Raw genomic sequence first — 21,559 nt, forward strand, 5'->3', positions numbered from 1 at the left:
ACCCCAGTAGCCAACTAGACCCCAGTAGCCAACTAGACCCCAGTAGCCAACTAGACCCCAGTACCCGACTAGACCCCAGTAGCCAACTAGACCCCAGTACCCGACTAGACCCCAGTAGCCAACTAGACCCCAGTACCCGACTAGACCCCAGTACCCGACTAGACCCCAGTAGCCGACTAGACCCCAGTAGCCGACTAGACCCCAGTAGCCGACTAGACCCCAGTAGCCGACTAGACCCCAGTACCCGACTAGACCCCAGTACCCGACTAGACCCCAGTAGTCAACTAGACCCCAGTACCCAACTAGACCCCAGTACCCAACTAGACCCCAGCTGGTCGTCTGGGTTTCAGACTGGCGTCACAATAGAAGATCCACCGCTTCTTAACCTTCGACCCCAAGTTCAAGCAGACTCCATGCATGTTTAATGGCAGAAACGTGGCTGTGAAGAGGAGGGGGTGAGGAAGAGGAGGGTGGTGATGAAGAAGTTGGAGAGAGAAGATGGAGGTTTTTGGAAATTACACTTGTGAGACCCAACACTGGGCACACACATCTTTAATGCAATCAAACAGCGGTACTACAGGAAACATTGACGTGTTTGAGAAGGTTTTGCGTAATGATTAAAACACAGTTACACACAGAACTCCCACTCGTTCTCACTAAAGGCAATCTTAATTTAACCAAGTAAACATACATCCAGAGGAATTCCAACCACTTACGTTTCACAATTAACCCACAGTGCATAAATCTATCTATATATAGATATTTATAATATGTATGTATGTCTGTATATATATATATCATGGGGGGGGGGGGGAATTAAAGACTGTTGCTCCATTTAAAACAGTTTCATGAACAATGCTTTTATAAATAAAAATCAGTGGAAAACAGAAACAAAAAAGAATAACAAAGCTGCTAGTCCATACACATCTGATTCGTTTTCTTTACAACGGATCCTCAACAACGCAGAACTCGTGTGATTGAGCCTCCCGGACCAAACCAGGAAGTGAAGGCCTATTGGTCAGCTCTAGAAGACCAGCGATCAATCAGCAACCTGCGGGGGGGGAGGAGTCTCCTCAAAGCTCTGCAGCACTGAGGTCATCCCTCACCAAGGAGGTAATGGGACGCTCTCCTGGACACAGACTAACCCAGGTCCTGGACACAGACTAACCCAGGTCCTAGACACAGACTAACCCAGGTCCTGACAGATTAAGCCTTACATCCTGGACTAAACAGCATCTTCAGTGGAGATCCCCATTGGGAGTGATCTGGTCCAGGACCAAGCTTAATGCATGTTGGTTAAACAGCCGGAGGTGATCTAAGTGCTAAGAAGCTTTGGGGAGGCTTCCCCCCCCCTGCCTAGTCTGAAGGCCTGAAACCCAGTGGGGGAGGGGGAGGGGGGGAATCTTCATACAATTGTTTAACACACACAGGACAGACAAATCACTACATTGCGCATTTACAAGAAGTTGACTATCAAATCGGGACAACTGTACACATCGTAGAGAGATAAGACCATATTTTTACGGAGCCATTTTTCATTATATAATTATTATAATCCACATTCGTCACTTTTTTTTTTTTCTTTTTTTTTTTTAAACTTTCATCTTTTTTTTTTTTTTTTATGTCAAGAAATTTAATTTTTTTTTCCTGTTGTATTATTTTTTTTCTCCAGCAGCGACACAGAGAGGACAGGTTTTGGTGAAGTTGTGGTTTATTTCGTGGAGAGGATGAGGGCCACGATGAGACCATAGAGCCCCAGGACCTCGGCGAAGATCAGGATGAGGATCATCCCCACGAAGAGCCTCGGCTGCTGGGCTGTTCCCCGCACGCCTGCATCACCCACGATGCCGATGGCAAAGCCGGCTGCCAGCCCACTCAAGCCCACGCTCAGCCCTGCTCCCAGGTGGAGGAAACTCCTGCAGGAGGACGAGAGGTTAAACAGGTCTAGTCAATATAAGGACAGTATCATAGAGAGTTAGCATGGACAACAAACCTCCTTCCAACCCTCTCAGATCTACACAGGGAGGAGGGGCCAGGGAGGGGCCAGGGGCCCGGGGCTAGGGAGGGGCCAGGGGCTAGGGAGGGGCCAGGGAGGGGCCAGGGGCTAGGGAGGGGCCAGGGGCTAGGGAGGGGCCAGGGGCTAGGGAGGGGCCAGGGGCCCGGGGCTAGGGAGGGGCCCGGGGCTAGGGAGGGGCCAGGGGCTAGGGAGGGGCCAGGGGCCAGGGAGGGGCCAGGGTACTGTAAGTGAGTCAGACTCATTTATAGGGTGACATCTTGCTCAGCAGGGGAGGCTGATGGAGGTAGAAATCAAAGGCCAGCCAACTCTCCTAGATTCTCATGTCTAGGGAGGAGGGGGAGTAGAGGCTAGAGTATGTAGGGTGACAGATGCAGCCTTTAAAGAGGCTGGTCAGGACTAGGGGCTGGTCTGAGACTCGTACTGGGAGGGTTAGATAACTTTACAGGTCTAGGTGCTAGGGTCTAGGGTCTAGTGGGACTAGGGTCTAGTGGGACTAGGGTCTAGGGTCTAGTGGGACTAGGGTCTAGTGGGACTAGGGTCTAGGGTCTAGTGGGACTAGGGTCTAGGGTCTTGTGGGACTAGGGTCTAGGAGCTAGGGTCTAGGGTCTAGTGGGTCTAGGGTCCTGTACATACTTGTAGAGGGGTAGGGTCTAGTGGGACTAGGGTCTAGGGTCTTGTACATACTTGTAGAGGGGTAGGGTCTAGTGGGACTAGGGGTCAGGGTTCAGGGTCTAGTGGGACTAGGGTCTAGGGTCCTGTACATACTTGTAGAGGGTGACCTTCTCGCTGATGTTGTTGGCGATCAGCACCGCTACCACCAGGCCGTAGATGGCGATGATGCCAGCCATGACCACGGGGATGATGGACTTCATGATGAGCTCTGGCCGCATCACAGACATGGCGGCGATGCCCGTCCCACTCTTAGCCGTGCCATAGGCCGCTCCCAAGGCTGGAGGAGAGGAGAGGAGGAGGAGGAAGGGGTGGAGGAGAGGAGGAAGAAGGTGGAGGAGGAAGGGGTGGAGGAGAGAAGAGGGGGAGAGGAGGAGGAGGGTGGAGGAGAGGAGAGAAGAGGGGGAGAGGAGGAGGAGGAGGGTGGAGGAGAGGAGAGAGGAGAGTTAGACAAGTGTCCAGATCAGTGTAGATGACAGGATTGAACATCCTGAAGAGGAACTAAGATGGAGATGGAGTCCCAGGTCACCATCCTGTGACCACATCCAGGAAACTCAGCTTGGTGAAACCCTCCGACACACACCGTCATACTAGCCAGCCTAACAGCTGATACTAGCTCCCTGGGTTCCTCTCTCAGCTACGCGTTCATCATCCTTCCCCTCCAGGGGGATGCAGCCAATAGGGAATCAATGGGGTTTAACCCCTTCATAGCTTCAATTACACTGAGTGTTCCTGGCTCTGGTGGACTGACTGCAGTGTTCTAAATCACTCAGTCCTTCTTCCTCCTCCTCTTCTCTCCCCCCCCCCCTCCTATCCCTCCTCTCCTCCCTCCTGCTCCCTGGTAGTGTGACATCACAGAGTTACACCAGAGTTGCATCACTGAACACTCTGAACCAGTGGAACAGGATCAGAAAACACACATCTCACACAGAATCTGACTTAACACCTGTGGCTGGGTATCATAGAACCACAAGTACAGGACAGGAACACAATCTACTAGACAGAACAGAATCTGACGTCACGCCTGATAAGACAGGACAGGAACAGAACCTGCCATCCCACCGGGCCAGTTTCAGAGGTGGACTAACCAGAAGCACCTAATGTAATTGAGATGCTGCAGATTGCTGAGTCAGCAGGCTGCTGGCCAGGGCAGTGTGTGTGTGACGACACAGAGAGAGGGGGGGGGGGGGGGGGGGGGGGGGGTGCCAGTGACATCACAGAGATCCCAGTCTGCAGGGGGGGAGAGAGCACAGAGGACCAGACCAACCGCAGCATATAACGGGGGACGACAAAATAAATCAATACTCTTCTAAAAGCTACTACGAATGTTTCACTACCATCTTAAAATAGACAACCCATTCAAATACTGTTGTTGAGTCCTGGGTGTGTTTAAAAATTAAACATGGTTGGGTGCTTAGTGGCGTAGCAGACTAATGTTCATACCACGTAACCACAAGGTTCTGGTTCCACCCCGACCCTCCACACGTCCTGCATGTCATCCCTCCTCCCTGTCCGTCTCTACAGTCAGTCTCTTCTGTCCCTGTCCGTCTCTTCTGTCCCTGTCCTCCCTGTCTGTCTCTACTGTCCCTGTCCTCCCTGTCCGTCTCTACAGTGAGTCTCTTCTGTCCCTGTCCTCCCTGTCCGTCTCTACTGTCCCTGTCCTCCCTATCCGTCTCTACTGTCCCTGTCCTCCCTGTCCGTCTCTTCTGTCCCTGTCCTCCCTGTCCGTCTCTACTGTCCCTGTCCTCCCTGTCTGTCTCTACTGTCCCTGTCCTCCCTATCCGTCTCTATTGTCCCTGTCCTCCCTGTCCGTCTCTACTGTCCATCCTAATAAAGCAGAAACGCCCCAAAAAAACAGCATTAAAATTAAACAGTCTGCTGGACGTGCCTGTCTTAAAATAAGAGCATCCCATTGGACGACTGGCTGAATTCTTTCAGTAGCGGAGGATCTGGGCAATGAAGTGGCTCCTGGGTAAAACAATCTATGATTAACGGAGAGAGACACACACACACACACACCAGGGCGAGCTTGCCGTGAATCATAGGCAGGCTGGTTTGGCGAGAGTTCCCCCACATCAGCTGACAGTGTGTGTGTGTGTGTGTGTGTGTGTGTGTGTGTGTGTGTGTGTGTGTGTGTGTGTGTGTGTGTGTGTGTGTGTGTGTGTGTGTCCCATCACCCACAGCGAGAGCACAGCAAACCAAACTGACAGCCCTGAGATGGCCAGTTACCAACCAAACCAGAGCATCCATTATATCACCTCTCTGCCTGCCTGTCTCTCTGCCTGCCTGTCTCTCTGCCTGCCTGTCTCTCTGCCTGCCTGTCTCTCTGCCTGCCTGTCTCTCTGCCTGCCTGTCTCTCTGCCTGCCTGTCTCTCTGCCTGCCTGTCTCTCTGCCTGCCTGTCTCTCTGCCTGCCTGTCTCTCTGCCTGCCTGTCTCTCTGCCTGCCTGTCTCTCTGCCTGCCTGTCTCTCTGCCTGCCTGTCTCTCTGCCTGCCTGTCTCTCTGCCTGCCTGTCTCTCTGCCTGCCTGTCTCTCTCTCTGCCTGCCTGTCTCTCTGCCTCCACAGCATCCATCCACCCACTCCTGATCTCTGCCTGGTGCAGCAGGACGTTGGACAAGGTCAGATCATGTATTAATGGTGGATAAAGTTCATCTGTCTGGCAGCAACACGAACATCAGCCTCCATCTCCCTGGCCTGAGTTCTGACACGCTGCAGGTCACGGTTGTTCACATGGGAAGGAATCACTGGAACAGAAAACGGTTAGAGACTCCATTCAGTCAAATATTGACATCCTATCCTCTATGGATCCTATTGGCTGCCTGATTAGACTAGCAACTAGTGTGTGTGTGTGTGTGTGGGGGGGGGGGGGGTGTCCCCCTCCCCCGGCCTCAGGGGACCCTTGCCTGCCTGCCTGGTGTGTGTGTGTGCGTCTTGCTCTGTGCATACAGCCTCAGGTCAATAGGAAGTGACAGCCTCCATCCATACATGTGTTCTAGAGTGAGAGAGTGTGTGTGTGTGTGTAGGCCTCCAGGTATGAAGGCAGTGTCTGTTGGTCTCCAACAGTCTCTGAGAGGCTCTGACCCCATTCCTATACCTACCTACCTACCTCCCTCCTCCTCCTCCTCCTCCTCCTCCCTCCTCCTCCTCCCTCCCCCCTCCTCCTCCCCCCTCCCTCCCCGACGTAATATGAGGATAGGTGGCAGCAGGCCCGTCCCTCTGTGGCCCTGACCCATCCTGCCAGGGTACATCAGTGAACACAACCAGAAAGAGGGGAGGAAGAAGGAAAGAAAGATGCATTTCTAACAGTAAGTGACAGATGGCACTAGGAGGAGGACGAGGCGTGGCCTAGCCAATCCTTAAATGTGCACATGGCAGCCAGCCATAAGCCCCTCCCCCCCATCCCTCTCTCCATCCCCCTCTCCCCCTCTCTCCACTTAAAACCAGAGTGATGGCATCAGTACAAGGTCAAATCACTCCAGCCTTATAAAGGAAGGAAGAGGACGACTCCCGTGTTATCAGCTCCGTCTCCCGTTAAACGGCCCCTGGCTCCGCTCCGTAACCTTGCCAACCATCCAGCTGATTCAGAAAGTCTCAACAGGCACACTGTCTAAAACCAAGGGGCACCAGGAAGTACCGCGTTACTCAAAACAACCTGTTGGGGGCGCTTAGTGGCGTGGCACACTGGTGCTCTTGCCACATGGTCGCAGGGTTCCTGGTTCGATTCCGACCCTCGACCTGTCCTGCATGTCATCCCTCCTCTCTCACCCATCCTTCCTGTCAGTCTCTACTGTCTCTGTCCCAATAAAGCAGAAATGCCCTAAAAACATACAATTTTGTAAAAAAAAATTGTTTTAAAAAAGACTTGTTTGCTTTCTGCTGAAATGACGTGTTTTGTGGTGTTTACCTAGCAACAACACTTTGATTGGCTACAAAATTAGGCATTATAATTCATGCATTTCTGGTGAATGAAGTCACCCTTGGCACAATAGAATGTTGTCAGTTTGGGCGACTTCATTCACCCTCGGCACTGAAGGAGTTAACAGATCCTGGAGGGAGGACCTGTGTTACTACAGTGTCCCAGAGACCAAGAGTCCAGCCTACATCCAATCCATAACTAAAACTCCTAATAAACACCCATTTATAAAATAATCTCCTCCATCTCCTTTCTATAAATAGAAATCCTAAACATGTATGGTTCTGTGCCCCTTTAATCCAACAGCCACTAAGACCCCAGCTTCCTCTGACCAGAGGGGCTTGTTCTGACGACCTCCGTCTTCAGCATAAAGAGCCTCTCTGAACAGCTGGCGCTGACGCCCGCGCACACACACACACGCACACACCCGTGCAGCTAGTCAGCCTACCTCCCCTCTACCCTCCTGTACCACCATCCCCCTCTACCCTCCCGTACTACCCTCCCCTCCCGAGCTGCAGGACGCCAGGGCCCAGGGCTGTCAATCACTCAAACTGCATTGTGTAGGCTACACCAGCACCTTCCCCAAGTAGTACTCATCACAGGGCAGCCTTACAGGGTGGCCTACTCCCAGAACCACGCCTAGACACCCTCAACACAGACCAAGGCTCTAGTGGGGAAGAAACCTTGGGAGGAACCAGCCTCCAGGGAGCAGAGGTTGGAGGCAGAGCCAGGCGCCCTCCTGTAAACAGGCTAGACTGTGCAGATTAAACGTGGCGTTGAAGGGCGGCGGTGGAGGCACACTGAAGGCAGGGCCCGTTAATCCTAATCCTCCGCTGAGGTACAGCTCTCATTCCTTTATTCTCCAGGAATATTCATTATGGTTACAGCACGCCCATGTAACCCTCCGCCTGGCCCATGTGACTCCCCGCCACGCAGAGGCACCGTCGTGACGAAAGCAGCATCCAATGGGCTGAGCTGGTCCAGAGGAACAGACACTAGACCAGGACCTACTCTATTATTAATAGGAAACGGCCTGTAGATAAATGGGCTATTTGGGAGAATTAGCTTGTTGTGGCTCAGCCTCAACAATGACAACATAAGACATCTGGACCGTCATTTTCTGCACTGTTACACAACAAAACGAGAGCTACCGTGAGGAACATGAGCTCGTCCAGGGCCGAGGGTGAATGAAGTCGCCCGGATTGTCAACATTCTAGAGTGCCAAGTGTGACTTCATTCACCAGAAATGCATGAATTATGACGCTTAATTTTGTGGCCAATCGAGAGTGTCGTTGCTAGGTAGACACCCCATAGAACACCAGGCTCTCTGGGGGGTGAGGGTTCTGGAGCACCTGGGCAGCCGGTGGGTTAACGTCCTCTGATGAACGTGGCTGCGGACGGGCCTGTCCTTACACATCATTGGCCAGCTGCACCTGCTCCAGAAACACAGTCTCCAGAGGTTTACAAGGTAGGGAAACGCACTATAGGCTAGGACGACAGATGACAGATAGTTATAGATACTATCGTCCATCTAACTATCCATAGGCTTCAGCTGGGTCTCATCTAGGACTCTTCACACATACGGTGGGGCTGCTTGTGGGTGAAGGAATGAAATAAGGGGTCAAAAGCAATTCATGTGACCTTCATTGGAATAATGGCTTTCCCTCTGCAGACAGCCTGTTACACTCTACACAGCCTGACAACAATCCTTCCGTGTTTCTGTACCTGAACAACACGTGTAATGCCAATCTTTAAAGACAATCATGTAGACAGCCACTATCATAATAATCATACCACATGTTAGTTGTTTTACTGCAGTGTCATGTTATTCAACAAGACTTGTACGGTAAAGCTGGTGCCACAAGGCTTGTGTAGACTGGGCCTGACACAGGGACCCCCTGCTCTGCCTGTCAACCAGAGCCTAGGCAGGCTGGGCTTGGAGCCACAGACCACCAGACTGCCAATACCACAACTGCCATCTCTACCACTCCCAATGAAACCTAACCACCAGCTGTTTGTTATCAAATGACAGGCTATTGATTAGGCTGTTGATGAGGCTGTCTGTCTGTTCTAGAGACAAGAGGCCGTATACATGGATAGTTAAACTAGTCACTGTGTCTGGTAAACTAGTCACTGTGTCTGGTGAGCAGACATGCCTCACTAGGAGCCTCAACACCAGGAAGGAAGCATGCAAGGGTGGCTGGGAACTAAAATAATAATACTGCATTTCTTTTGTATGGCTCTTTTCTCAGTACTTAAGACACGACGTTCCACTAAGAACAAGAATATATGGATAAATAAAAAATCTAACAAGAGCACAGTCAGTAAAAAAAACAAAAAAAAAACAACAACTGTTAAAGATTAAAAGTAGTTTAAAAAGACGCCTACAGTCGGACAACAAACATCTAGGCTACAATAGCACTGCTGAAATGATGAGGTCAGAGTAGGCATGTGCGTGTGTCCCTGTGCGCCTGTGTGTGCATGCTCCTGTGTGTGTGCCTGCCTGTGTGTGTGTGTGTGTGTGCCTGCGTGTGATATTATTCACAGATTGCTTTACACAATCTTTATCACGTTTCGGTCAGCATTCTGCTACGAGGCCACGCGTAATCCTACTCTGCGAGACGGCGACCTAAATCTACAACAATCAAAATGCCATTTCTCCATTTCTCCCAAGGAAAAGCAACCAGGACGTTCCCATTCAGCTCAGCTCCTTCAACCTCCCAGAGGGGGCGTGGCCCTGTGCATCAGTGGCAGGCTCAGTCAGTGACATCACCAGATGGCAAGCCACCATTTCCTGTAAGTGACTTCCTTGTAAGATGCTTAATGTTGCTGGGTATGAATCTTCAGTCCGTCCGTCTGTCCCACCCCCTCCACCCCATCTCTCCCCTGGGTGCCACCACCACCACCACCAAGCCCTAGCCTCCCAGCTGGCTAATTCCCCCATCTGTCACTCAAGGCTCCCATCACAGATCACACCCACGGTTAGCCACAGGGGTTAGGCTAACAGCTAACGCTACCTCTCTGAGCTTCCACACTGGCCAAGGCTCGCGCTGCGCTAACAGAGCTAACCGCTAAACAGAGCAAACAGGGCCCAAGCTGTGTTAGTTAGCCTCAAGCTAGCCTGCTGTCAGCTCCCTGGATGCATCCATTTCTAGTGTGTTAAACGCATGGGTACCAAAGCAGGAGGGACTCGCCTCAACACACCACATCTAGCCTGCTCTAGTCCCAGACTGAACATCCAGCCTATCAGAGCCAAGCTTCAGTTCCCTACACCTCCCATCAGTCCTACCTGACAGGAACGCGCCCTGCCGGGGGGGTGAGGTACAGACACACCTGTCCTAACACCTGTAAGGTGAGGGGGAGGGGAGGTTTAACGTGTGATAACTGGGCCCTGTGGTTCAGTCACCTTCCTCAGTGATTCCGTTCCATGCTTTACAATGAGCCCGTCCTCCAATTTCTACCTCCACCAGCCTCCCCTGGTGTACAAGTAGGCTCACTGAGCAGCACTCAATGTAGCAGGCAAACGTTCTCCCCAGGAGTGGCAAGAGGGAGGGCTAGGAGGGGCTAGGAGGAATTGCTTCTGCTGTACCAACCCAGTAGTGGGAGGAGCATGTATCCCTACCACCACCACCACCACCACCAGTACAGTATGTATGTATCCCTACCACCACCACCACCACCACCAGTACAGTATGTATGTATCCCTACCACCACCACCACCACCAGTACAGTATGTATGTATGTATCCCTACCACCAGTACAGTATGTATGTATGTATCCCTACCACCAGTACAGTATGTATGTATGTATCCCTACCACCACCACCAGTACAGTATGTATGTATGTATCCCTACCACCAGTACAGTATGTATGTATGTATGTATCCCTACCACCAGTACAGTATGTATGTATCCCTACCACCACCACCAGTACAGTATGTATGTATCCCTACCACCACCACCAGTACAGTATGTATGTATCCCCACCACCACCACCACCAGTACAGTATGTATGTATCCCTACCACCACCACCCCCAGTACAGTATGTATGTATGTATGTATCCCTACCACCACCACCAGTACAGTATGTATGTATCCCTACCACCACCAGTACAGTATGTATGTATCCCTACCACCACCACCCCCAGTACAGTATGTATGTATCCCTACCACCACCACCCCCAGTACAGTATGTATGTATGTATGTATCCCTACCACCACCACCAGTACAGTATGTATGTATCCCCACCACCACCAGTACAGTATGTATGTATCCCTACCACCACCACCAGTACAGTATGTATGTATCCCTACCACCACCACCCCCAGTACAGTATGTATGCATGCATGCATGTATCCCCACCACCACCACCCCCACCCCCAGTACAGGGCCTCTATAGGCAGAGGCATCGCTTCATGTCAGGGGAGGCAGGAATTGGAGGACGGGCTCGTTAAAATGCATGGAATGGAATGAATGCATCACACACACACGTCTGATACCGTTCCTCATTCCATGCGTTAGAAAGAGCCGTCCTGATTCCTGCCACATACGAGCCCCCCGGCCAGGCAGCGTGACTCACATGACCACCGGGTCAGCCCACCATAATGTGATGCTTAGCAGCATGTCGATTTCCTGTTACGATCTGCTTCAGTTCCACGTTCAGCTCTGCTACATGTAAACCATACCGTGATCCAAGAGGACCACAGTAATCAATTAAACTGTATTCAAACCTCTGATAAACGGTCCTGTTTTAATGGTTAATCACAGTCTCATAGATCAGGTGTGACAATCATTGATCCTTGAACATTGGCACAACGGTGGTGATGGTTTCTGTGGGACAAGCACTTAGAAATACATTTAAATGGGTCGAAATAGAGGTGGAAAACAAGAACAAGGTTTCTATCCATCCCAGTACGTCCCTGCCTCCCTCTCCTCCCTCCTGAGCTTCAACGACCCCTGGAATCCCAGGTCTCCATTCTCACATGACCCTCACCGCGTCCCTGCCGCCATCCAGCCAGCCTCAGGACTGTCCTCTACGCCTCCTCACACTCACTTCACATGACCGTGCTAATAGGCTGCATGTCACATGCAAAGGACTCTCCAGATGCTAAATGACAATTCATGAGGTTAGTTTCCAGCTGGCATCGTGTGTAAAGACGTGTGAGTTGGTTCCTGCTGCCACTCTGGACATGAATCAGAAGACTAATCATGTGCTCGTCATGTGATCTCGTGTGAATGTCATTCTCTATCAAACAAGGAAGTCTTGAGCCGTTTTCTGTTGTAATAAAATACTCCAGGATTATCCAACATCCTCCACGCCTCGGTTGGCTCACAAGCCCACTTCTGTCCTCTGAAACGACTCGTTCCTGTCACCTCAATTTACACACAACTGTTCGCAGAGGAGCGACGTGGATGAAAACAGTCCTAATTACCCAGCTGGTGTCAATGGTGTAGAAATAGACAGACTACCAGTTCTAACGAGTCTACATCTCCACATCGCTGCGATAATCACGACTCAACAGAAACGCCACATCCTCTCCGTTCAGACCAGGACGGAGCAGATGGCGCAGGTCGTAAAGCGCAGAATGTCAACGGCGCAATGACAGCTACTGAAGCACTCAAATGACTTCAAATATATCCATATAAAACAATACTATATTACTCAATAGCAGTTTACTAGTTTACGGTTGCCGACGAGATTAGCCAGCTACCTAGATGTAGCCAGTCAACGTCACTGGCTGAAAAACCCGATCCATCATGGATCCCTTCATCCCCGCTCCGCTCCGCCAGCTAGCTCCACTAGCTCCACTAGCTCCGGCCACACAGCTGCATCAACGCGGGGAGAATTATAGTGGTTCAGTGAGAAAACACATGAAGGCAGGTTTTGGCTTCGGCGAAGTACACGGTTACTACGCAGAAGACCTACCGGGCACCTACCCGGGCCAGCTGGGCACCTACCCGGGCCAGCTGGGCACCTACCCGGGCCAGCTGGGCACCTACCCGGGCCAGCTGGGCACCTACCCGGGCCAGCTGGGCCGACGAGACACCGCCGACACCCAGCGACGGCTCGGCTTGGGCTAGTTAGCTTACCCGCTAAAGGGTTAGCTGGTTTCAGGCTGAGGCACCAAGGTTGGCCGCTCGCCTTCGCAACAAACAACACCTATTGAACATTTGACAGATGACATATCCTGAATGGAAACAAACGGTTTGAATGCGAAACAGTAAATAACCCCAAAACAGTCATTGACAAATGTTGAATGTAAGCGAATTCAAGGTGAGATAATTACCGCTGAAGACCATCGCCGCAGAGGCACCCATCACTGCGAAGAACGGAGAGTACTCGGGGCTTTCGGACGACATTCTTGCTCACAATAAAAAAACTAAATAGAATACAAAATGGCTATTGCTATGTTTCCGTTAACGGCTTACTTCAAAGCTACCGACGGCCACGGTCGTTCGTTGTAAATGGGTACAGCGGGGACGCTAAAGAGCAGCTAACTAGCAGTGAGTAACCGGACGAGTCACGACGCGGCAGATAAATACCGGCGCAGCAGCACAAAATGGCGACGCGGAAAATATCACCTGACTGGCCGTCCGGACAGTACCCATCACCGACGGGGTGGAGGGGGGCGCAGAGAAGGCGCGCTATTCACAATGCACTGCTGCATATAACATATACATAAAATAAGAAATAATCAATTATAATTGTGTTTTATGTAATGGGCGCAAAGACAGTGGTTTATCGAGGCTTTCCTAGTGTTGTGTTTTGAAGGTCATCCCCCGTTTTGAAGGCGCTTGGTGTGTTCCGCTGCAGGCTTTCCTTTGATGTCCCGGCGTCTCCTCTCCTCCAGAACCGGGATGGGAGGATGGGGGAGAGGGAGGATGGGAGGATGGGGGAGAGGGAGGATGGGAGGATGGGGGAGAGGGAGGATGGGAGGATGAGGATGGGAGGATGGGAGGATGGGGGAGAGGGAGGATGAGAGGATGGGAGGATGGGGGAGAGGGAGGATGGGAGGATGGGAGGATGAGGATGGGAGGATGGGAGGATGGGGGAGAGGGAGAAGGGTGGGGATGCTCTACATTTTAAAAGCCTTTCTCCTTGAAAATCTAGAGGAATAAGCCATTTTTATTTTTTTTCAAAATCACACATCAAAGCAAATGTCATTTTATCAAACACAGTTTTTTTTGTTTTTTTTAGTTGCGCTCAATAAATCCTGGTTTCATTAAGAATTTGATATTGACTGATGAATTACATAACAGCGTAGGCTACATAATGCATTTGAAATAATGCAATTTGTACGTGATTATTTTGCACACGGTCACACTGACACCAGTCCAAAATGGACAAATCTGTCCAAGAATTCTCTCAACTTCATTTCTGCAATTTGCACCTTGATACGAGCGTGTGGCAGAGGGTTCCAGCTGGCTGTGGTATGCAGCAGGGATGTGGACTGTGGGTGTGAGGGACTGTGATCTTGTGTGGTGGGTGGGTGGGGGAGGGAAGGAGGGAACCAACCGAGAATCCCCACTGTATAGCTCCCAGCAAGCGCAGAGAGAGAGATAGGGAGGAAGGGAGGGGGAGGGGGAGAGAGAGAGATAGGGAGGAAGGGAGGGGGAGGGAGAGAGATAGAGAAAAAGAGAGAGAGAGCCTGGGACAGAAGCATGCATGGGAGTGACGAAGTGTGTGAGTCACAGAGAGAGATAGTGCAGTGTGTCCCCCTCCTCCCCCTCCTCCCCCTCCTCCTCCTCCTCCTCCTCTCTCCATCCATCCCTCCATTCACCCCTTCTACATCTCCCAGGCAGGCAGGCAGGCAGACAGGCAGGCAGACAGACAGACAGACAGACAGGCAGGCAGGCAGGCAGGCAGGCAGGCAGGCAGGCAGGCAGACAGACAGACAGGCAGGCTGGCAGACAGGCAGGCAGGCAGACAGGCAGGCAGGCAGACAGAAGGCAGACAGAAGGCAGGCAGGCAGGCAGACAGGCAGGCAGGCAGACAGGCTGTCAGGCAGACAGACAGGCAGACAGACAGGCAGGCAGGCAGAGGGACCCCTCCCCCACCACGCCACTGCAAAGCCCCTTCACGCATGGTGAAATGTCTTCACCAGCATCACAGCTATACCCTGTCCTACAGTATCGCTGCTGCCCCTGCCTCCGTCAGCATCCTCCCCCTGCCTGCCGCGTTTCAGAACCAGCCTATCAGGCTGCAGAACTCTGACATAGGTGGTTGTGTGCTGTGTATGAATGTGCAAGCGTGTGAACTGGGAGAGACACATGGAGGATATAAAGGTCATGCTAGAATAGAGGTGATCTTAGCTCTCCCTCTCTCTCTGTCTCTCTCTGTCTCTCTCCCTCTCTCTCTCCCTCTCTCTCTGTCTCTCTCCCTCTCTCTCTCCCTCTCTCTCTCTCTGTCTCTCTCGTTCTGTCACCGTGGCGACTGAGTGGTTATGGTTCCAGGAATGGGATTCTGGGAAGTTTGAGGAGCTGAAGGAGGAAGCCTCTCCATTATGGCTGGGCTGCTGTAACAGTGTTGCTGTTTGAGCACCAAAGCCTCTTCACTTGTTACTATGACGATTCACCTGGGATTCCTACTCAACAGCCATAGTTGTCACTGCACACTGTCCCCCTTACAAAACACTCCTACATGATCCCTCTGTACATAGACAGCGCCAGAGGAGTTGTACTACATTCATACATTGTCGTTTCCTCTGTGAATAGACTGTGTGTGGTAAACAGACAGTAAAGATCAGAGGGATACTTCTGTCCTTGAGCGACACAGAGATATTTCAACATCCACACTAGCCTGCCACTCAATAATGTATGACCCATACATCCACACAGCCACAGTCTCTGATAGTAGAGGCCAGGGGAGGCTGGTGGAGGTAGAAATCGGAGGACGGGCTCATTGTAATGCCTGGAACGGAATGAGGAACGGCCTCCCCTCTTGTTGTATGGAAACGGGGAACTCCTGAAAGAGGAAACCAAGTGAGAGATCCTCACAAGGACATGACTCAAAATGACCAGGGGTCAGTTTCCCAACAGCTATGTGGCTTAAATAGTACTTAATGTCTCCTGACAACCCCGCCTCAAATCCATGAGATAGAAACAATTGTACAATCCATGTTTGCAGGTCAATCTTCTGTTCATAAAAAAAACTAAACTTGCTAAATGAAGAACTCTAGGAGAGGAGAGGCCCCTGGGCATTCAAAACATATCAAGTATTACTTTACCAAAGAAGCTTGTGGGAAACTGACCCCTGTTCTCAGTCTGATAGATGCACTAGTTCGCAAATGATATAACAATATATGCCATTTAGCTGACGCTTTTATCCAAAGCGACTTACATTGCAGTGAGTGCATACATTTCAGTATATATGGTCCCAGCAGCAATCAAACCCCCAACCATGAGCGTTGTTCAATGTCTGTGCGTTTGGTCCGTGAACCACTGGCAAAAGATGGTCATATTTTACCTGCATGTGTGAAACAAGAGACAGTATATGATACTATAACACCAGAGACAGGACCAGCGTTGTGTCCGTCAGGTGGGTGGGTGGGTGTGTCTTAGTGTCGGACTAGTACCCACACTGGGGGTGGCTAAACCTGCTGAGGTTTACCTGCTGAGGTCAGAGTCTGTCGACAAGGACTTCCCCCAGGTCTATCGCCAGCTGGACTCCCCTGGGAGGATCTAGAAAGGAAGGAAACAGGAGAGCTAAGCTTCTCCGGTTTGGCATTAGGCCCACACTAGGCTTGGTGTCAGAATGCAAACAGAAAAGGAGACCCCTCCGTGCAGTCCTACAGTCCCCCCGGGCCTGGAGAAATCCTTTCAAGACCGAATAATGTCCGCCTACTCAAATATTTCATTCATGTGTCTGACAGAGAGATACTTCATCTTCAAGGTTTTTTTTTTTTTTTTTTTATCTGCACAGAAGCATTTCAGTCAATGTCTTAGAATAGAAATGTTTAATGTATTCAAGGAGTCTGAGATCCACACACCAGAATCTTTATTTGTGATATCGAAAAATTAGATTTTTCAACACAAGTCAGATTTGTGTTGCAATCCTTCAAAATCAACAGGCGTCCATCCATCCATCCATCCATCCATCCATCCATCCATCCATGTATTAATCAAAAGCAGAAGCACACCAGTAACATTGTGTGTGTGTCTCTCTCTCTCTCTCTCTCTCTCTGTCTCTCTCTCTCTCTCTCTCTCTCTCTCTCTCTCTCACTCTCTAAGCCAAAACAATATCTGGCCGTCCAGACCCTCTTTGGCTTGAAAAGATAATCCCTCATCCTCTAGTGGGCTGGACACGCACACACACACACACACACACACACACACACACACACACACACACACACACACACACACACACACACACACACACACACTCAGTGTAGGGTTTAACACATAAGCATCTTACTGGTTACCACAGGAAACGTTGATTTTCAGGAGCTGCACTCGACCAACGCCCACTGGAGGAGCTATAAATAGCCGTGTGTTCAGAGTGTGTGTTCAGAGTGTGTGTTCAGAGTGTGTGTGTGTGTGTGTGTGTGTGTTCAGAGTGTGTGTTCAGAGTGTGTGTGCAGAGTGTGTGTTCAGAGTGTGTGTTCCGAGTGTGTGTTCAGAGTGTGTGTGTGTGTGTGTGTTCAGAGTGTGTGTGTGTGTGTGTTCAGAGTGTGTGTGCAGAGTGTGTGTGTGTGTGTGTGCAGAGTGTGTGTGTGCAGAGTGTGTGTGTTAGTTACTGTGCTACTTTACTGCCCATTTCAAACCCATCTTTTTAAACTTGCTTTTAATCTTGAACAATTTGTATTGTTGTTTTTATTGACTGTGCTTTTGTTTTACTTTAATGTATCTATCTATTATTGTTCTCTCCATGGAATGTAGTGTCTTTGTGTACTGAGCACTACACAAAATACATGTATTACTATTATTATTATTATTACCTATGGATGTGTTGGAGCACCATAAGATTGTGTCTCTCTTTCTCTTTTCGAGTTGATTGAGAATGTGATGCGTATGTACAGGCTGGAGGTTTCATTGATTCCATTAGTTAAAATGGAAGGCTTTAAAATGAGGTGTTTTATATTGTACTGGCAGTTGGAGGTAGAGGTATTGCAAAAATGCTCTTTCTTCCTCCTGAAATGGTCTGTGTCCTGAAATGGTCTGTGTCTGTCTCTCTCTCCTTCTCTCTGTTCCTGAATTTGCTGATATCTGGTATTTCAAAATATGAGATCTCCCCACTTCCTATTGCAGAATGACTGTGCCACCTCAACAACAGCAGTTGTAGCTGACTATCATATCTGGTATCTTGAAACCGTGAGGAACAGAACCTACAACGGAGATTATAACTTCTTCCTTTCTACCCAACTGGATTTTCCAGTCATGCAGAACGTAGTCATGCACATAGTAGACAGACTAGAACACAGAAAATAGACCCTGCTCGGTGATCGTCGTATGATGACTAGTCCTTTATCTGACGGTGCATTCCAGTTAACCACGATGCTGCAGTGTCATTGAGAAAGATAGGTTATAGAAATGACATTATAAATATCGAGATGTAAGCTGCTTCTGCGAGCTTCGGACATATTTTCTCCCCGGGGACCTTTAAGTGCATCGTAATGTATGGGGACAGCAATGATGAGAGAACATCACCGAATCATATTCATTCATATACCTTCAATGAAATGCATTAGCGGATGACGGATATCTGAGCTATTTATCAGAAGAATAGGCACATTTAATATCCTGTACGCTTGCGGTTTGTGAATCAATCATTTGCGTTCGTAAACGATGTGGTGAGACGGGTTTTCAACATCACGTGGTTTCTACCGACCAAAATCACTGCACCGTCGTAGGACTGTTGTCATTTATTCATTCGTTGCCTTTTACACTGCAAGGCTGCAAAAACGACGACAACATTGTATCCAGGTGTCTCTAGATAATAGGTAACGAATCATATGAGAGACCTTAAGAATCCGATGGACTTTGAACCATAATCACTTCCAATTACAATCCCTGCATAACAACACGCACCACCTGACCAGAAATAACCCACATGACAGAGAATACGTCTTATCATCTAGATGGTACAATGTTATGATCAAAGGGCTTTTTGGTCAGACTATTTCAATAAATGTCTTCCTATCTGAGAGGGACACAGACAATAATAGTCTGAGCAGGGTGGGTCAGTGCTGATGGTAGGGATGGGGCTGAAGGTCAGAGGTCAGTCAGCTGATGGGGAAAGGCATCTGACACGTCTGTATGAGAACTAGGATCCTCTGAACTGCAACTACCCCCCTCTGCTCAGAGAGAGAGAGAGGGAGGGAGAGAAAGAGAGGGAGGGAGAGAGAGAAATAATGAAGAAGTTGAAACTGAAATCCAATCACTGTTAAACAATAAACCATGACAGGTTTCACTTGATCCAAAGTGTTTTAATTTCACATGTTTGATACATTTGATCTGTTGATTCATAAGCGATACGTCACTGGAGGACTGGATTCTTCAACAAACACTGATATTCAATCAACAGCTGGTCAACACAACATCTCCACCCAACGCAGCGGTTTCTGGACTTTAAAATGATATTGAGGGACGGATACGAGAGAGAGAGAGAGAGGGAGAGAGACAGAGATAGAGAGACAGACAGACAGAGAGAGAGAGAGAGAGAGAGAGACAGAGAAGGGGAGAGAAAGAGAGAGACAGAGAGAGAGAGACACAGACAGAGAGAGAGAGACAGACAGACGGAGAGAGAGAGAGAGAGACAGAGAAGGGGAGAGAAAGAGAGAGACAGAGAGAGAGAGAGAGAGAGAGAGGGGGAGAGAGAGAGAGAGAGAGAGACTGCATTTCTTACACATATCTTCACCACAGATTCTGAACCATAACGAGACAACATTTGTTCTTCATCTCAGCTGATGGACACGGTCACACACAACCAATATAAAACATTCAGACAACAATATTCACATAGGAGACCCTCTATGTACTGGTAGACCCTCCATCCCATACAGGGTCCCCCTCTCCTGTAGAGGTCTATACCCATACCCTCTATGTACTGGGAGACCCTCTATGTACTGGGAGACCCCCTATGTACTGGGAGACCCCCTATGTACTGGGAGACCCTCTATGGGATAGGGGACCCTCTATGTACTGGGAGACCCCCTATGTACTGGGAGACCCCCTATGTACTGGGAGACCCTCTATCACCACCTATCCCATAGAGGTCTCCCAGTACACAGGGGGTCTCCCAGTACATAGGGGGTCTCCCAGTACATAGGGGGTCTCCCAGTACATAGGGGGTCCCTCAGTGTTACTTCAGCAGACAGACCTGGGGGTACAGCTGAAGGGGGAATGGCCGAGTTCCAGAATGTTTGCAAAGCCGTCCTTCGATCTCAAACCTCCTAGATGGGTTAAACACGACAGTTACCAACGTCCAGACGTTGCCATGGCAGCTGCTGTACAACCAACCACCTCTTTGAGGACATTAACCCACCAACTGCCAAAGAGTTCCGGAACCCTCCCCACCTAGAGAGCCAAGTGTTCTATGTGGTATTTACCTAGCAACACTCTGATTGGCTACAAAATCATTGATGCATTTCTGGTGAATAAAGTCACCCGTGGCACTCTAGGATGTTGACAGTTTGGGCGACTTTATTCACCCTCGGCACTGAATGAGTTAACTGGAACATGCTATAGCGATGTACTCTGCAGCCAGGGAGCCGTCTGCTGCGCTGCGCAGCCCGACTGCAACGCAGACGTGGTCAAAAACAGACGGGTGGTCGATCTGTGCAGCAAGACGGCTTTGCAGAGTCTGGAACGCAGCCAATGGGAACAGCCACACTAGAACACGTTTACACAAATATCACCCGAAAGCACCACAGATAATCTGATACGAAATTAGAATATTAGAATTAGGATAATTCCAGTCTAATGGTTGAGAACATCCAGATATGTCCAATGAGAGAAAGGGGCCACAACAACGTTTAACCAACCACAACACAACACATGCTCTGACTGCTCCACTTAGGCCCGTTCTAGAACCAAGCCCTAGTCCCTCTCTAAGCCTAACCCTGGACACCTGTACTGATCTGAGAGGACTTGGATCGGCACAAAAAAGATGGCGGACATCCCACCTAGCCAATCAGATTGCCAGCTGGACGTACCACCATCTTGATCCAATTCTTTCTCATCGACATGACCGGGGAGGCTGGTGGAGGTAGAAATCGGAGGACGGGGCTCATTGTAACGCATCGTTCCATTCCTCCGATTTTCTACCTCCACCAGCCTCCCCTGCTACCCAAGCGTCTAGGGGGACAGGGACACAGACGAGGCCTCGGACTCTGCTGCCTTCAAACAACACTCTTCTTCACCACACAGACGGTCACGTGACACACGCCAGACGGTGTTTGGACGCAGAGCGGCGGCCGGCTCATGTTGGTTTAAATATTAATAACGCTAACTAGGTAGATACGACTTTGGCGGTTTTTGGTGCAGAACGAGATTGCACAAATGAACACGGATGGATCAATAGATTAACAGTTTGACCATTAGATTAACAGGTTGACCAATAGATAAACAGGTTGATCAATAGATAAACAGGCTGATCAATAGATGGGAGATAAACAAGTTGCTTAAGTACAGGGGTGTTTAAATACAGGACCACTGCTGGACATCTTCCTGCCTCTCGAACCAGCGACCGGAAGTGGAATCTCTGGACAATTAGTTCATCAATCAATTATTGATCATGTGTTTGAAACCGTGGTGACAGGATTAAACCTCCTGAGATCATCTCCTCTTTTCAGAGGGGCCCTGTAGTAAAAGACCAGAGCAGGGGAGGCTGGTGGAGGCAGAAATTGGAGGACGGGCTCATTGTAATGCATGTAATTCCGTTCCATGCATTACAATGAGCCCGTCCTCCGATTTCTACCTCCACCAGCCTCCCCTGTACCAGAGAGAGGAGATACC

The 21,559-nt window shown here is 49.9% G+C and overlaps 2 protein-coding genes across 2 annotated transcripts in view; both read right to left on the minus strand.

Annotated features, from left to right (window-relative positions):
- Nucleotides 1-504: 504 nt before the first annotated feature.
- On the minus strand, nt 505-13,147 carry atp6v0cb (ATPase H+ transporting V0 subunit cb). The gene is made up of 3 exons (XM_083687906.1): nt 12,889-13,147; nt 2,783-2,966; nt 505-1,916 (listed from the first exon to the last, which is right to left on the minus strand). The coding sequence occupies exons 1-3, from the start codon at nt 12,959-12,961 to the stop codon at nt 1,712-1,714; spliced, it is 462 nt and encodes a 153-aa protein (XP_083544032.1). The 5' UTR covers nt 12,962-13,147; the 3' UTR covers nt 505-1,711.
- Nucleotides 13,148-19,896: 6,749 nt separating this feature from the next.
- The window catches only part of tbc1d24 (TBC1 domain family, member 24), a 14,630-nt gene continuing 12,967 nt past the window's right edge, over nt 19,897-21,559 (minus strand). Inside the window, exon 9 of the mRNA XM_083688018.1 lies at nt 19,897-21,559. This exon is cut by the window's right edge and continues 892 nt beyond it. The gene's annotated coding sequence lies outside the window, so the exon portion shown is untranslated.

The sequence above is a fragment of the Argentina silus genome (genome assembly GCF_951799395.1).
Source record: "Argentina silus genome assembly, chromosome: 16".
Classification (NCBI taxonomy): domain Eukaryota; kingdom Metazoa; phylum Chordata; class Actinopteri; order Argentiniformes; family Argentinidae; genus Argentina; species Argentina silus.